Source organism: Strigops habroptila, chromosome 10, assembly GCF_004027225.2.
Source record: "Strigops habroptila isolate Jane chromosome 10, bStrHab1.2.pri, whole genome shotgun sequence".
Lineage (NCBI taxonomy): Eukaryota > Metazoa > Chordata > Aves > Psittaciformes > Psittacidae > Strigops > Strigops habroptila.
This window is the reverse complement of record NC_046359.1, coordinates 15,085,497-15,104,055: the sequence shown is the minus strand read 5'-3', so window position 1 is coordinate 15,104,055 and position 18,559 is coordinate 15,085,497. Positions and strand designations below refer to the sequence as shown.

The 18,559-nt window shown below is 40.0% G+C and overlaps 1 protein-coding gene across 2 annotated transcripts in view; it reads left to right on the top strand.

Moving 5' to 3' along the window:
- PCNX2 (pecanex 2) overlaps positions 1-18,559 on the top strand; it is a 153,133-nt gene that overhangs the window by 56,033 nt on the left and 78,541 nt on the right. For both annotated transcript variants that reach the window (XR_003993465.1, XM_030499485.1), the window contains exons 16-17: positions 10,282-10,391; positions 12,225-12,321. Coding sequence is in view for 1 of the 2 variants with exons in the window: in XM_030499485.1 (XP_030355345.1) it covers positions 10,282-10,391; positions 12,225-12,321 (207 nt within the window). In the remaining variant the exon portion in view is untranslated. The remainder of the gene's footprint in view (positions 1-10,281; positions 10,392-12,224; positions 12,322-18,559) is intronic.

Here is an 18,559-nt window from a genome sequence, read left to right as displayed (position 1 = left end):
AGCTGTTGGAGCGAGTCCAGAGGAGGGCTGCGAGGATGATAAGAGGGCTGGAGCACGTCTCGTATGAAGACAGGCTGAGAAAGTTGGGGCTGTTCAGCCTGGAGAAGAGAAGGCTGTGTGGAGACCTCATAGCAGCCTTCCAGTATCTGAAGGGGGCCTACATGGGTGCTGGAGAAGGACTCTTCATCAGGGACTGTAGTGATAGGTCAAGGGCTAATGGCTTCAAACTTCAACAGGGGAAGTTCAGGTGAGATATAAGGAAGAAGTTCTTTACTTTGAGGGTGGTGAGACATTGGAACAGGTTGCCCAAAGAAGTGGTGAATGCTCCATCCCTGGCAGTGTTCAAGGTCAGGTTGGACAGAGCCTTGGGTGACATGGTCTAGTGTCCTTTCTAACCCTAACCGTTCTATGATTCTAGGATTTGTTGTTGCTTTGTAACATTAGGCCTCAGAAATGAAATGTCCAGCTTGGGCAGACCAGTGGACCATCTAAACCAGTAATGTGTCTGCATCTGCAGGGGAATGCAATTTAGAAACCTAATGCAAGCCAGATGACTGCCACTCTTTTCCCTAATATTCCACCCATATCCACAATTGTTGGATTAGGGATGCTGGAGAGTGTGTCCATGCTTGTTTCATTTGGTATCTGTGGACTTGTTATCTGTGAATTTGCCAAGTACTTTCCTGAATGTGCTGGTCCTGTCTGTGCTGGTCCTGTCTGTCTCCACAATTTTGTGCTGAATTCCAGATGTTGTGTGCTCTGTGTGAAGCAGTGCTCTTCCTTCACTGGTTTTAAACTGATCTGCTAATTTCACCAAGCCTTCTCTGTGCCTAATATTGCAGAATTGGTGGAAGAGCTGTTCTACATTCACCATGTCCACGGCCTTCACAGTTTTGTAGGCACAGGTCATATCCCCCCACAGCCATTTTCTCTTCAAGCTGGAGAGTCCCAGCCTTTCTAGTGTCTCCTTGCAAAACAGCTGCTCTCACAGGAGTAGCTAATTTAGTTGCCCTACTCTGTGCTGCCTTTTACTCTGTTGTAGCGTTCAGATGTAGAGAGTAAGTTGTGTATGGTGCTCAGAATGGAGGTGTGCTTTGAGTCTATATGCTGGCAAAATGACTGGCTGCCTTGTTCTCAGTACCCTTCCCAGTGATGCCCAGTGTTTGGGGGGGCTTATCAAATGCTGCTTACTTTTTTTTTTTTTTTTTTTTAATTTAAAAGATAGCAATACAATTTTGGCTGCCTTCAAGTCTGCTGTAAAATTCCCAGTGACCACAGTTAGACCAGAATTTCATCTTAGACTAGTGATAGAATTTATCCTTTAAGGGACAGTTTTTTGACAGTGTTTGACAGACTAGATGCTGTCAGTGCCCATGCAGGGCTGCACCAGGATGCGCAGTCATTTGCAAGCTGCTCTTGACATCTTGTGGGCATACATGAGAGGTTGCTTTGTGGTGCTACACATGCATAGCACACGCAGAGATCCGAGTATGAGGTTCTACAACAGACAAAAGATGTATTGTGTCAACACCCACGCTGGAAATTTACACAGATGAGGGGGGTGATCAGATGTTTCTTTCAGGGAATACTTTAAGGAATATAAGCATTTCTACAATGGTTTTGAATTATTTTCCACTTAAAATTTTGAATAGGAACTTTAAATCAAAAACGATTGATTGTAATGCCTTAATGGTCTCTCACAGATGACCAGAGATGGCTGTATATGTGTTCTTAACCACTCCCAGCAGTAAGGTAAAATGTGTTATGCCACCATTTAATCTTGCCCTTGGGTGACTTGAGTCCATGCACAATAAATTATGGCAACTCAGTTAGTGAGCAGTGCTCCATTAAGACACTTTAAATGTCTTTGAATGTGTTGTGTACTCTCAGGGAATCTCCTGTTGTCAGGCTGACCCAGTAGATCAGTTGTACTGTTTGACCTGACCCAGCTGTGTGATGCTGGAAAGCTTAACTGCTTCTTCTGCAGTTTCCTAAAGTAGCTACTATTTCTGTTATGGTTTTTTGGCTATATTAATGATTTGGAAACTGGCAGCTGAGATGGAGAAGGTGACTCTCTGTAAGGATGAACAGAGTGAGAAAAATCTATGATGGGGGAAGAAGTAACGAGAAAAACGGAAAGAGCTCTGTGGAAGGAATGGAGTTAAACCACTCTTCAACAGGCAAATATCTGAAATAATCATTTTTCCTCTTGCTAAGGTTAGCAGAGCGATTAGTTGAGTGTAGGGAAGCTGTGTGATGGATACTTTCAGAAATAGTTTCGTAAACAGTGTTAAAAGAAAAGGCCCTTAAAATATTGTTCACACTCCTTTCTCAGCATAATACTTTAAATTACAGCATGCAGGTGGCTTTGTAGATAAGCAATCTTCTTGTGGATTAGACTTCAAACTGCTTAGAAATATGCTTTTAATGCTACCCCGAAATTGTAGAGTGCTGTGAAAGATCTACAAGATATCTGTTGTAAATTACCAATATTAAGTGCAAACTTCCTGTTCACACAGAAATTACAGTTAATTTGAACTTTTGTGGCACTGTTCTTCTGAAGGCAATTCTGAGGAGGTTAATTTAAAGCATGTAAAGATGATTCCACTTGCTTCAGCTCATAATCTCAGTCTACTAGGGTGCTTGAAATTTCATACATTTTTTTCCTCTCGAAGTTATGAAACGAGCACTTTTGTAATCCTTCCGTGTTTTTCAGTCAGGTCCAGAGATATTTTTCTTCATTTTGGACTGTTGCCTATGACATTGCAAGAGAACGATTCTTTGGTTGGTGGAGGAGGAGTAGGAATTGGCTTAAATGTAAGAGAAAAATCTGATCCTGAATAGGGACCACTGTGAAAGATGGTCTAATGCCCCTGTAGGAAACTAGAACTGTTTTGATATGTAGTAAGCAACAACTTCTGATCCTAATGAAATGAAGATTTGGATTTTTGGTGCACTAAAAATTGCAGAGTTTAACTCAAAACTGACCAAATGCTATAGCCTGTTTCACTGAGGTGTTTGCACAACAGTGATAATTACATGGTTTTCTTTAAGATAGAGATGGCATCTCTTTCACACTTGCACTTTACAGCTATTCTTTGGTTTTTATTTTTATTTTTCTCTTTTCACTTTTAGTCATTTTGTCAAAACCAACAGAGCAAACTTTTCAATATTTATGGAGGTCAAAAAAATCATCACAATCAAAATGACTCAGGAGTGGGAAACCTTCTCTGGCACAGGATTTCTGAGTTGCAAAGCTTATTTCTTGGCTGAAACGCAGCATCCTCAAATATAAACTCTGTTTATTGGCAGAATCTTATAGCTCAGCAGGTGTAACTGGCAGAGTTCTATTTCCTGAAATAAATTGCAGAGGAGAATGGATCTTGAAGTAGTTGGGTGCTTTTTGCTGGTGAACAATTGCTCACATCAAATGCCCAGGCTGAAGTCCCATTCCAGCGGTATCAGGCTTGAGTTTCTCCTTCTCTAAGTGGTTCTTGTGTTCTAATTATTATCTTGCAGGGTGAAATAGCCTACCCTCATTTTTCTGTGCATTAATTATTTCAAAAGGAAAGAGATGATTCCTGAAGAAGCTCATTAGAAGAATAATTAATTTACCACGTTATTTTATTTTTTATTAGAATAAATGCACACTGTTAATTTGATCATAGATCTGTGTTCTTATGTGAGTTTTTCTTCATTTTTTAGCACAGAAACTATACGACATATATACAATAGTTTGATTTAGTTGCAGTCAGATTTTGAAATGTTTTTAGAATAGCAAATTCACATCAATTCTTCGCTCTAGAATTTTTGAAATTCTATTTCTTCGCTCCTATTTTTGAAAAATTAAAAAGTAAGAATTGAGCAATTGTTTTGGGGTATGTTCACAAAGCAGTGCGAGTACTCGAGTTAACTTTCAGTATGTGAATATAAACTCTGAGAATTGAGACAAATAGGCCTCTGCTGAAATCCTATGTCTTGTCCAGACTGATTTTGCTGATGAATTATGTTGTACAAAACCAACTGAGAGTCTCTATGAAAAAGCAGCTGCAGTATAGACATAACATTAGTTTAACTTAATAATTGTTATTGATTTTTGTTCAGATAAGCTGCCTGAGGAAAATTGTTCTACAGTATACTTGATTGAGAGTTCATCCTGTGATCTTCAGACAAAATTTGGCATGCCAGATGAATTCATCTGGCCTCGCTCTCATTTCTGAATGACCTTGCAGCATCTTTGCCATCACATGACCAGAACTGTTTCTCTCTTATGGCTAAAATACACATATCACCTAAAAGAGGATGGACAGATCTCCAGTCTTGTGCTAAGAGTGAACGTACAAGTTGGATCATGTGGCAGGCTGCTCACATGTCCCATGACAGACTTGATCCAGAAGCATATGGCGTGTTTTGGGGAGTGGCTGCATACTGCTCACCTCGTGGGCACAGGGTGTTACGTGACCCAATATGTACTTTCCAAGCAACTAAAATAAGGGACAGTCTGTTATAAGGCAAGGCGCAAACTCATTGCGTGATGAGGAGACCTGTGTTGGAGTTCTGTGTCTTAGACACTTGTTTGGACATGACTGAGAAGCAAAGGGGTTCCACCTGCTGTGGCCAAGGGATCAGCTCCTCTCCTCAGAGTGCTCCTCAGCAGCTGTGCCCTTGCCTGATTTTTGTATGGAGGAACTGTGGGTCCGTGGTTTGTCGGGACCTCCTCTGATGGTGCTACTGCTGCACTGATCAGTTTTCTTTTTGTTTAAAGCTGTCAAATTAAAAAAAGAAACCCCAGAATGGTTCATAGTAGAAAGTACAGAGTACTGCATCTAAAATCATAACTCCAGAAAGCCCCAAATACAAATAGCTGGAATTCCAGGTCTCCATCCATGTGTGTGGGGCCTTGGGGACTGATGGATAGGACACTGTTCATCACTGTTGTCAGTCAAAGGAGCGTATTGTGAGTGGAGCAGGTTTTCAAGTCACTGTCTGATAGCTGGTGAACAGAAGTTGTTCCCTCTGGTGAAGTCACCTGGATATATTTTTGTTTTACAGTCCTGTTATCCCAGTGATGCAAAGGTTTGACTACAGCTTTCACGAGCTGTAAATCATCATTCCATACATCTTATCCCATGACACATCCCTGCCAGGAGTGATGTCACACCAGCTGCTTATCTAGCCTTACATAGAACAATACTGTGAACTTGATTTCAGACAAGATAGAAGATAAATGTCTTCTGAAGTGCAAAGACTTGAGTTTCTCTTGCTGTCTTTGAGATTATTCTTTGTCTCCCAGGCCTCTGTTGAATGATATCATCATTCCTTATTCCAGTTCTTTCCAGGTCCTCTATGAACTTTAATTTACTTTTGTTTAATAAAAAGATCTAAATCTTAAACATGGCTTTATCACCTCTTTTGGTCATTCCCTGGATTCTTACATCTAATAGCAGCAATTTTTCACCTTGCCGCTTTTTTGAAGCTATTGGGTAACTGAGTTTAGTTTAAAATTATCTGTGTTCACTTCAGCCTGGCTTTATTTCTGATCTCAGCTTCAATCCTGTAATCTTGAGCAGAAATTGGCAGCTCTAATAGCTACCTTAGCTTTGTTATGTGAAAGGGTTATCTCTTTTTCCTGGTGGAGGTGTTTTTGTTTTAAGCTATTACATCCATCAGATGGGAAACACAGAAAATTCTGTGCCATCTTTTTCACTTGCCTAGAATTGCCTGATGTTCTGATTTTTGTCTCCTGCTCCGTTTTGTGGTCTGTGCCCAAATATTTAACAGAGATTTTTTTAAAAAAAGTCAGGTGTGTCCTCCTACTTTTTCCACAAATACTCAGTCTGGAATTTAGCTATCTTGGTATCAGTCTGTAGCATTCCAGCTCATCAATGTAGCAGAAAAGCATACCCCCAAAGGTTTCTGGAATCAGTCAGCCCTCCTCATCTGCTTTCTGTTCCAATCAGCTGGTTTGGATTTGAAACTTATCCAGAACCAGTTAATTATTTGTCATTCAGCCATTTTTTTTTTTTTTTTTTTTTTTTTTTTTTTTTTTTTTTTTTAATAAACTGCTTAAGGATATTGTGGTTTATCTTAATCAGCCTGGAAAAACTTCAGATTTTGCACTTGGGTCAGAAATTAAACTGATGTGAATGTGTTCATATGCGGCACAGCTGCCCTCTCCAGCTCTGTGTAAGTGCATATTTTATAAAAAATTAAAGTTGCATAGTTTCCATTACCTTATACTTGAAGAAAGTTTTTTCTGGTAACTTGTTTATTGTTTCAACGGACAGTTACTAAAAATCCTGTGTGTATTTTAAACCATTCTCAGCTCACATTGATGTAGTTTGGTTTGTTGTTTAGTGAGTTTTAAACCCATTAATCAGAATAATAATGCTTCTTGATTCCTGTTTTCAATGACTCAGGCTTCATTTGTGTACTAATAATTTTGAAATATTTTGTCTTATGGTTTTATAATGGGAAAGAATTGCAAGCATACATCTCCCTCAATCTGCTAACCCTGCCAAATAAATTTCTAAACAGCAGTGAATGGGCCCATGTGTATAGACAGAATTCCCGCATGTGTAAGTAACCAAAAATAAGAGTATAGGACTATTAGACAGCTTTGTTTCTACCACATAAAATACTTCCAGCCCTGTTGGAGGCTTTCGAGACAAGGCTCATCAATTTTATGTACTTTCCAATTTAGAGACCCCTGAGGTTCAAGCAAGAGCTATTAGGAGCCTTAATTTTGGAGAGAGTTGTCAGCTATAACGTGTTTCAGTGAACGATGTTTACAGCCATAGACTCACACTTTAGACATAACTTCAATAGTTATGCTCTAAGTTTCCTGTGTATAATAAGAACTTATTGTCCAGATATAACAGCAAAAGTAAGTTATGCCTGCAGAATCTGATAGGGCCCAGCGTTACTCTTACAGAAGTATGTCACTGTGTAAGAACTGTATAGGAACGTAGAAATCTATACTTCTTGTTTAGGATAAATTCACCATTATGTGACACGATATCCATGCCCCTGCCTGAAGCTGTTGCTCATCTTACTTTCTAGCTGAGGAATCCTAGTCACAGACCGGGACCCTGCTGTGTAAGGTGGTGTGTGCACACATGCATACCCCTGCATCGGTCCCATCCTTATGGATTTTAAATTTCAGCAATCAAAATACAGTCACAGATAGCAGTTGGGAGTGCAGAGACACAGAATGTTGCTCTGAATGGGCAGTGATATCTGTATTCTGTTAGTTTATCACTTGTCAAGTTTTTGGAGCACTTTGGGAAAGTAATGTTTTGTTTTCCATGGGTGATGGGAATGTAAGGCTCATGGGCGTCTCTCCCTGGCATTTGTTTCTAACCAGTGTAACATGAGGCTCATGAATAATTCCCATTTCCTGGTAGCTAGTGTTCACTGAAAAGGAGTATCCATGGTAATATACGTAAGTTTATGGTTAACCTTGTAGAGAACAAGTTGTTGTTACCATTTTCTCATACCTTTGGGGGTGGAGAGGTACCACCAAAAAATTACCTCTTACAGTCTCATTCAGAAAGTATTTTGTATGTTCAGTATTTTTTTCCATTTACTATCACAGATGTGGAATGGGTGAACGTCAACAGCTGTCCTTTGTATTGTTTGATATGAGCAATAACATAGATCCATGATGAAGCTGGGGTGTGGAGGTAAAGAAAAACACCAAAGAAAGATTAGTTGGGTTGCAGAGGGGTAGGACTATATGATTTTTAAAGGTCCTTTCCAACCCAAACCATTCTATGATTCTGTGAATAGTGATGAAATCATGAGAGAGTGGAGAATCAGAGGGGGTGTGGCTTTGTGAAGAACAACTGGAGTTTGTCTCCATATTTAAAAAGCCAGCCACTATGCAAACACCTTCACCTTCAATGATGCTGATACTGCAGCAATCTGTAAAGTCTTTGTTGAGTTGAGAGGAATAGTCTGTGGGGAGGGGGGAAATACGAGTATCAAGAATTTCTGCTTACCACAAATGGTTCTCTGTTCAGAGCTTTTTGTCTCTGAAGCAGGACATATAATTTATTTGAGCATATCTTTGAAAGATAAGTGTGCCACATGCCTTTTTTGCCCTTTCTTGAGAAGAAGCAAAAAGGATAAATAATATAGGACAGAAAAGTACTATCACCGCTTTTTCAAAATACATTTGCCTCCCAACCTCTACCAGTTGCAAAAAGGCTCGTAAGTTCAAAGACACCTTTATCTTCCTTTTTAGTGGATTGTTTTGAGATTAGGAGGTTCGGTGGTTGAAATGGAACACCACCCCCAGACCACTGCGTCTGTTGTAACTAATCACTTTCATCCTTAACCCTGTAAGTCCATTTCACTTGTTTTAAAAATGACTACGTGAGTGTCTGCATCAAAGTCAAAACTGATATGAAAGTACTACATGTCACCTCAACCAAATGAGGTAAAGTAGGAAGTCAAACTCCCTGTCTAGTTTGACAAATAATACCAGCTCCCCAAACTAAAACCTGTCATTCCTGTTTTCCTTCTGAGAAGAATCATTGTGCAATTATCAGCTATATTGTGTTTTTTTTCATCTTTTTAATTTGAAGCTCTACCAGGCATTACTAGTGAGGGAGGAAAATGACAAAATGGAGCAGGGTACATCACACTGATGTCAGAGATATGACACCTTTGTTCATTCTCATCTTTTGTACAACATTGTGTAGCGTTTTTCTGGAAAATCCTGCTCTCTAGGCACATAGCGAGTACTGATGCCTGTCCTGTCTGCCTTCCTGGCTCCATGAGAGCTGAGCTCTGAGGGGACAATGATACTTTGGAACTGGAGAATAGGCCAGCTAAATGTAGGAGCTGTGTGCAATATACAGAAAATATACAAGTAAAGAGTTCCTGAGACATTAATATGGGCAACCAGCCACGTGCAGTTTTACAGTAGAAAGAGGGCAGAATGATTTCTCAAACTGGCTACAGACACATTTCAATTCCAGGTATGCTGCTGGGCTCTTCACAGTATTTTGCTTTGGGAAGAAGTTGCAGGGCAAAGGGGCAGTCATGCACTAGAAGCTACTAGGTGGATCTGTACACAGATCTATTTCCCTAAAAATAGAGTGGATATTTGGACATGCTGTGATTCAGCTAATTTCAGAACATTTTGGCTTCAGTTAGTTTTCTTCAGTGGTCTGAAGAATATGAATTTCTGACCTGAGAGTAGGCATGGGAAAATCTAACTCAAAAATGTGTTTGGCCCCAAAACAGGGAACAATGAAATGAAGAGTGAAATTGGATGGCAAAGTTTAACTTGTCAAACAAATGGTGCTGGATTTTTTCTAATACTCTTTTATTTGTAATGACTGTTTTGAGTAGGGTTATTTGATAGAACTAGAAACTTGTCTCTTTCATCTTTGCGATGTTCATTAGTATGGTGAAGGGAAAGTGGTCCTTGGAAGTAAAATTTCACTTTTGTGATACTGCTTTTAGGATAATGAGAATGTCAGGGTTAAATTCCAAGAAAACCTTATGTTGCAGTGCTTTGGGTGTTTGTCCTTTAAAAGGAAATTCGTTTGTCTTAGGTGTTCATTGCACCTGAAAGAAATGGAATGTTTCATACTTCATCTTCTTTCTCATATTATTTCTGGCCAATTTTAGATGGTTTGGTCACCCAGAAACAAGCTTCTCATCTTGGTTATGTCCAAAGTGTGCTGGCAAGTGTGTAAATCGTCTCTTCTCTCCCTGCTCAGGGATGTTACATATGGTGGTGAGCCCTCTCCCTCTCCACTGTTATCATCCAGGCAGGGCCTGAATGTAACCTACAAAGCAGCAGAAAGATTTCGGAGTGAGGTGCCAGAACTGTACCCCACTGCCTGATTTAGGTGACACTGGCATTTGTTGCATATGGTCTGACCACGGGTCAAGTAACTACACATCAGTTTAGAGTTTAGACAAATACAGTGCAGTTCATTTCCCTTGCATCTCATCTTAATGAGAATTTGCCTCTAGTGTTTCATCAAAGAGGAGAGAAAACCTGCCTTTCATGTGGTTTCCTAGCTAATTGCTGATTATACAGGAATTACATAATGTGATCACAAAACATGCCTCTAATCTCAGTCTTTTTCATAATAATAGACTTTGATATGAAAAAGGATTTTCAGTCCTTGGTAGATGGTGGACAAATTTAGATGCTGTGCATTTAACACTGCATATATGGCTTACTTAATTTTGTTGTTGTTGTTAAGCTCTGCATTCCTAACTTAAAAATGCTTTGCTTTCTGTCCTTCTGTTCAGGAACCCTGGGATGCACAACACATTCCAGCACTGTTCTCTGCTTTCTGTGGCCTGCTAGTTGCGCTTTCTTATCACCTCAGCAGACAAAGCAGTGACCCATCTGTACTGATGTAAGTTGCCTGCAAATGTTATTTATTGATTACTCTGTATAGCACACAGCCAGAGTGATGCTTAGTTTCAGAAGCACAGGGATTATCTCTCCAAAGTACTGTGGTGAGATGGAAATTCCTTGCCATGTCTGCTTGGTTGATATCAGTCCTGTAAATAAATGAAGTACTTCAGTCAGATTGACAGTACGGTTGGTGCTCTTCAAAGAGCACTGTCCAAATTCTCTGAAGCAGATTTCATCCTCTAGGAAATTGTGTGCTTGCCATGTTGGAGGATAGAGGTTTGGTTGAGAGGGTGCTCAGGCTACTGGCATTGCAGAATGTGCACTGGATAGTGCTGTAGCAAGGAGAAAGGACATTTGATGTGCTGGGAAGATGGCTCAGTTCCAGCTCTTGCTGAGAGTCACTGTCAGTACGCTAAGCCTCTCTGAGATTAACTCCTTCCTTTTCTGCTCTCACACAGTCTGTTAGAGGTAGCTGAGGAAACGTAGAGTGTATTAAGAGCTGACAATAAGAGATCCAGGGGAGAAGTCCTAATGTTGTGATCTGCAGGTTGAGGTGATGTGAGAGGGGCCCTTAGATCCATAGTCAAGGGCAGCAGACATGAATTTTCCTGTGTGGGAACTGTGCTGTATGGCTGTCATGGAGGTTGTGGTGATCCACAAGGAGCTGGGCATCTACATATGTGGCTGGGGGATTAAGCAGGCAAGTGGGTTTTGTGCAGCCAGCATCACCACGCCATCTGGGATTCTGCTTAACAGACAGCTCAGTCTTATCCTAGAACAGTGCAGAGGGTCCGTGAGGAAACCCACAGGTTCTCTCCTTTGATTCATGAGATATGTTGTGTGTATTGTGAGGTAAGCCTCTTTAGGTGGCATCTAATTCATCAAGTGTTACAGTATGGAACTTGGGTGTGGAAGGGAGTGAAGCTGGTGTGCTGTATTAGGGAGATTTGTTTAACCTTGGAGTAAAACATACACAGGTAAATTGCAAACGAGCAGGGAAGTGGTGAGCTCTTTCAATTTTGAGGTAGCTTAAATCTATTCTTCACTCCCCAGGAAGGACACACCAGTTCATTAGGTTCTTTAATAAAACAGAAACTTGTCTTTCCTTAAAACTTTTGTTTTAAGGAAGTAATCTTAAACTGTTAAATCCATTTTAACTTTTAAATCTGGTTACTGATTTCATAACAATCAAATCTTAGGCAGCTGAAATGGTTGTTAAATATCTTAAAATTAAGAATATGTGTACAACATCATCAAATAGACAATAATGATAAAAATGTATAATCCTTAAAAAAAAAGAGGTTTAAGATTATTTTTTTTTTTTTTTAAGCAACTATGAGCTTAATTGAAGGAAGTTAAGGAGATTGGAAACAGTATTTAAGGGGTGGCCTGTAGCATAAACTTTGAGATGGAGAAGGAGGTAGCACATAAATTGTGAATTGAGGATTAACATACAATTTATACAGAAACAGCTTCTTTGGCCTCTCTAATGTGTGTCTAAACTGCTGCCATATTGGTTTCAGCTTAGTTGAAACATTAATAAAAGGCATGAATGCAGCAGTACCCTCTCTGCTCATTCCTCTAAATGACTGAGTTACATTGATGGGACTGCTGAGACTTCTCAACATTTTGATGAGGAAGTTCTACCCTGTTCACAGGTAGAGCTGGTTTGTGTCAATCTCCAGCTATACAGAGACAAGATAGCTACTGCATACATGGGGAAGGAAACTTGAGGCTGTTCCTCCTCCTCTGCCCCCCAGGAATATTCATATCTGTTAGAAATGTTCAGAAGTATCTTAATTAAGATTATTTTATTTTTTTTTTTAAACAGGTCCCTTATTCAATGCAAATACGTCCCTCACTATCTACGTCAACGATTTGAAGATTCATCAGCAGATCCACTCCCAGAAAAGATGAGAGAATCAGTGGTAAGACCTTTTCTTTCATTACTTTCTATTCAGAGCTCTCTCCCATACATTTTCTCCACTGAAGAACCTTTCAAATGTTTAAATTACTAAAAGCATAGGAAATGGAAGGATATATATTCTGTTCCTTTAAATCCACAAATGGAAACCAAGAGAAGTTCTTCTAGATTTTCTTTCCAATGAGGCTGGAAGGGAGAAGGGGAATGTTGCCATTTTCCTTTCTAAAGGGTTCCTTTTGAAGGACAGCATTGATTCCTTAATACAGTTGGTGAGAAAATGCCCTCTTAGACCTTGGGGAGTGGGGCATCTCATCCTGGTACTCAGAGAGCTAGTGCAGGTTCTGTGCGTGTAGTTACAGCCTGGCAACCTGGTGCGTATAAGGTAGGCATTTTTAAACACTTTTTAAACAAGCATTTGAAAAGTTGAGTGGTCCTGCCAAACTCCTTGTCTGCATTGGAGGGGGACAGGATTTGTTCCACAGGATTAACTGTATTTAAAACAGCCCTTATTCATTCTTTTACTAGGGCTAGGAGTTGATCTGTTTTTCAGGAATGCCTTTTCTGTGCCAGCAGTACTTTTGACTGTATGCCCTCCAAGCGAGGTGGAGCACAGACCAGACTTGGTATCTAGAGATGGAAGAAGCATGTGAAACTTGACTAGTATGAGAGACGGAGGTACATGCCTGGTGCCAAGCATTGCCGTCTCATCATTTCTTCTTTGCTTTGCAGGCCGTTCATTTCCTACTGTCTGGCACGTAGCTCTAAATTTTTGTCAGTTTATTTCCCACTTCAGCTTAAACATCCAAAGTGACCCATCTTTGTTTTTGTCTCTATTTATATAAAAATCCTCAATGCTACCCAGGGAAGGTTAATCTTCATGTGGGAAGACTGTTGAGTTTCCAGAAGTACTAAGGGGTTTTTGACATTTGTTAGAGTCATGAACTGTCCTGCTTCCTGGCCTTTCCTCCTGACCACATCCCTAATGCGGGCATCTAGCATTTGCCATCTAGGCAGTTATTCCTAAACTCCTGAATGACTGAAGAAGCAAGAACATTGAAAGAGTGCCTGGAAGACAGACTGTCTTTTTTTGATCTTTAGACATGACCTGGGAGTCTGTAGTAACCAGTGATACAAGTTGCTAGTGCGGTAGGTGGCCTGGCCTCCAGATGTCCCTTCAAAGGGATCTCTCCTGTACATCTCTCCTGTACATCTTGAATCATTTGTTGGGCATTTTATAGGGTGTTACACAGCCTACATTCGGTGCATGAGTTGATCCCACAGTACCAATATTTTCTACGTTGATAAGCTGCTGCTTAGATTGTTATTTTCCACCATGTATTATGTTATTTTAAAGTGCTTACTCTAATAAGGCACACATAAGATTGATACATCTATTTCTTGTTGCTTGTATTTACAAGTTTCTTGCAAACTAAACTGTTTGCAACAGGGTCACACTGCAATATGAATGTCCAGCTAGTAAAAGAGTAAAAAATAAATAATTTATATTAAAGTTTTTGCTATATTCTGTGGTGTTTCTGGTGTGTAGGTTATTGCCATGATTCATTGTCAGTCCATTCTTGTGCTTGTGCACTGTATGGCAGATATAATGAAAGCTTCTGTCCCGCTGTATTTGTATCCCACTTATATCCTTTGCTGATGGTGCCCTTCTTGCAGCAGTGCAGAATCTGATCTCATCTGTTCTGCAGATGGAGCCTTGCCAATGGACTGAAGTGGTTGCTGTGGCTGTCCAGTGCAGACAGCATTTCACAGTGTGGAAGGAAACCTTGAGCGAGGCTTCAAATATATTGAAACCAAAAAAAACCCAAAAGAATGAACAAATGTTCATATAAGATCCTGGCTGTATTTTCAAAATGGAGTCATGTTGCAGACTCTCAACCTGGTTTTGTGTCAGGAATGTGGACAGGTATCTGAAATCTTACACTGACAGTTACCATGTGGTTCAACTGTACTTGGGCTGTCCAGCCACCGGGGCAGAAGATGCAGAAGTGCAGAGAGGACTGTGGTGGGACTGGCCAGATAAAAGACTTCAGTTCTTCTCTTCACCATGGCTGGTGAAAATATTCCTGCCATGTTTTGCCAGGTTTTTTTTTGCGCATAAGTAAGTGGGATACCCGGCACATTCTGCTTTCCAGGATGTACCTGGTTTGGGGGATTGGCACTTTTCTGCTCTATACATTTCATACTCCGTGCTGATGCTTTTAGACAGACACTACTTTCCTTCAGTGTTGCTGGAGCTTGCTAGTTCTTTGCCACTTTTTTTTTTACCTCTCTGTCCAGGCTTCCCTCAATCTGTATAAAAACTGTAAGCAAATGCGTTTGCTTACAATGTCAATTAGCAGTGTTAATTCTTTCACACTGGGAGATCTCCTGAAGAAAGAGAGAGCAATTTCTGATTAATATAGGCTCTTTGTCTAACCCCTGTGCTACCTGATACCTCTGTCTCAATTAAACATTAAACAGTTTGCCAGGAGACTCCTACTGCTGTCTCACAGTGCAGTGCTAATAGAACAAGTAGGGGAGAATTGAGGCAGGAGAAAATGTGTGTGCCTCAAGTTTGAGGAGCACAACCAAGCCACAGTCTCTGCTGGCATTCTTCAGCAACAGCAGTCATGTTTCGGATGTTAGACTCTTAAAAGCCCATTTTAAATAACTTCCAGAACTTCTGCAAGGGGGTTTTCAAACAGTTTAGAAATTGGGTGAAACAATATGTCACTATTTGAAGGTGATTCCTGGTGGTGGTCCATTTTTTTTCCTCTTGGAGTACTCATCTACAAGGAGAGTATTCCTAATTGGTTGCCAGTGGCAAGATATGGCAGGATGCAACAGCCAGTCCTACCCTGGTCTATATACGGATCCATGGTCTACATAACATGCCATTTAAATAAGACCCATTTTAATCAGAAATCCTGAAGCATACTGCACCAAATCACCTCCTCAAGGAGCTGAAAGCAAACAAGGTTAATACTGAAAATTAATGTGTTGTATTCTGTAGTGGCTTTGCATTGATGTTCAGAATAATAAATACAGCATCCCTCATATTCAGTTAGATGACCTTTACTATTTTCCTTTGCTTGAATAGCTGTTTAAGAATTGCCAGCTTTAGAAGCCTTTATAAAGCAGCTGTGATGGATAATTGACCATTCAACTTTGAGAAAGGAGCTTCCTACCATTATAATTAATTTCTGTAGGCATCCACATGGCTGATTACTAGATTAACCAGTGGCCTGAGGGTGCTAATGTGTTACAGTCAAATTCAGCTTCCTTCCTGGCGCTTGATACAAACATTTAGATAGCTAGTAAAAGAATTTGTGCTCAGCTCCAAAAGCATAATTGAAAGTAATGGTTCAATCTGGTAATCTTAAAGATATTTTCCAACCTAAACAATTCTGTGATTGTATGATAATAATTAAAAAAAAAAAAAAAAAAAGCGCCACTATAATATATTCTGCTTGTAAAAGCTGAGGTATCAAATGTAGCGATGTTGGTTTGGGGTTTCTTCTTTTCCTTGAGTGTAAAATGGAGAAAAAGGTACACCTGCTTTCAACCCAAATTGTAACAGTGATTATCTCTCACTGCAGAGATTTTAACTGTGATTGGAGCTTAACTTTTCCACATTGGGCCAACTGCAATGAAGGACTGGAGCATCACATTATAGGGTTATTCAACATTCAGCTTGTAAGTGTCTGGCCTTGGGAATGAAATCCAAATTCCTGCTTTGGACAGCTGGGTCTAAATGCAGGATGGGGAACATGGTTGCGTCCAAGGTAGGCATGTGTTTTGCAGGAGCTAGGTACCTTCAGCAGGAAGGGTGGAAGCCACAGTTCCACCTACAGCAGCTTGTAGGTGGATGCCCAGGGTTTTCTCCTGGAAGGTAACTTTGAAACCCTCTCAACCAGAGAGATAACTGTCCAGGGTCAACTGTTTCCTGCAGGGCCCTTACCACTGTGCCATGACATGAAACAGAGGCAACCACAGCTCAGATTTGTTTTAGAAGGTAAAAAACCTTAATTCTCTGAGAAGTTGGAAAGTGTCTGCCACATCAAGAAGGAGCTCCTGTGGGGACCATTGTGCAAGTCAGCAACTGAGCAGTATATTTACATTTTGAAGCAGTTCTGTGCAAAGGCAAAAGGGCAAGCATATATGATGCTTTTAAACATTTTAGGTGTTGCCAGAGTTAAAATATCAAATTTGGGTTTAAATACTTGAATAATAATAATTGCTTTAAAACCAGGCCTTTTCCTGTATGGGATTATTAATGTGTCAAAACCAGTGAGAGCAACCTAAAAAGAACACTTGCTAACTCGAAATGGGAAAGGTGGGAAATACCGCTCCTGTGCAATTTCATCAATGTAATGCATTCTCATTTGACTGTAATCTTTTAAAGAAAATTCTCTTTGCTGACCTGGCACAGAATGGAAAGTTAAGATGCCGCTTCCCCCAAAAATGTCCATACTATCACCTCTGCTGATTTTACATCTTAATCCTTAATATTTGATGTACTTCTTTAAGTGGCAGCTTCTTTGGTCACCTGATTGTAAGAGAAGTAAGTCATGCTAATAGTAATCCTCCCTGGTTGTACAGAAGAGCTTGAAAATATGATTGGAATGTGTTTGTTGTTCTTATAAGCTTGTTTTAGATTATTGAGTATTTGGATTCAGCTGTGCAGAAAATGATACTTGATCAAGAATTTTCATAATATGTATTCACAAAAAGGGCTGAAATAGTGCCATATAAATCTGGTACCGCTTCCTCAGATCCTGAATTTTACAAGCTAAATATCACTGCTTTATGTAGAGTTTGTATTCAATGTGTTTAAAAATTGGAAAGGTTAAAAAAATCATATGCATTGGTAATAATTTCCTTACCCATCTTTATCAGGGGTTTGGCCATGATTTTTCAGTACTGCTTCACATAGTAAAACCATTTGAGTTGGATACACAACTTGCTAGTGAGAGAAGCTCTGAACTGAATGTAGAGGACCTGTGGGGACAGGCAGGGGTCAAAGGTTTGTTCAGGGAAGAGAAGGCCTTTCCTGTGAGCCCCGTTATGTTGTGGTTCTCCTGTTGCATATGACAGCCAAGAAGCAAGGAGCAAGGCCAGCGTGTTTTGAGCAGATGGTCAGGAAGAGTTAGGAGGACTTAACTCTGCTCTATACCTTGCCACCTACAAATCCATGTGGATTACAGAGCTGTTGGGAGAGGGCACAGCTGTTGGAGGGGAGGGAGTGCTGCTCTTTTGGCTGTACGTGCTCCTGAGCAGCCTGGGAAAGGGAAGGAGAGTGGTGATGGCTTGAGAATTCAGTGAACCTGATTGGAGTTTCCTGAGACAAAGCAAAAGTACTTCTTGAGCCTGAAGGCTTTTTAGTCCTGCTGAATTTCAAAGGCCTGTTGCAGTAAGTGGAAGTGCCGATGCTTGTGACCTTTTACTAAGAAGCATCTTTCGTAATAGGGAGTGATAGGCAGCCTAAATATAGTGGTAGCTACCAGCTTCCCCTGTAATTCACAACCCGTCTGTTGTTCACTTATTCTGCTTGCTTTCTTTCTGTCTCCCTTATTCGTAGGTTTGCTATTCCAGCATTATTTCAGTTTTCTTTCTTTTTCTCTGATGAGATACATGAAGACTACCTAGATTACAGCACCAGGAAATCAGATGAACTTCTAACTCTATCAAAAGCATTGTATTTCATATGTAATTTCTAGATGTCTTTGAATTAAAGCATAAGTCAGTTTCTAAACCAAGGGCTGCAAATAGTTACTCATTTGATCACTTAGCAGTAGTATTGAGTGCTAAACTTAAATGTCCCTCTCATAAATCTTAGGCAAGGTTTTTATTTACTCACAAAAACATTTGGGTGACCTCTGAAGTACAATTCAGAAGATGGCACAGATTGCAAGCCATCTTGTTTATTTGTTTACTGAGAATGACATTTTAATCACAAGGAAAAACAGGCTGGAAAGATAGTGATATTTTCCAATCTTTAGAAACAAAATTACTCCTACCCTAGTTCTAGATATTTATGTGACGGCAGCCATGTCCTTTCATTATCATTCAGTGACACTGAAATCCATAAAATCTTGCCGAAATTTGGCTTCTGATACAGAAAATCAGAGAATGGGTCATGTCATTTTAGAACATAATAAATGTATTAACTTCTGAAGACATTACAGAAGAGCATGAGTCATTTCAGTAAAGCAAGAGAAACTGAATCTGAAGAAATCTTA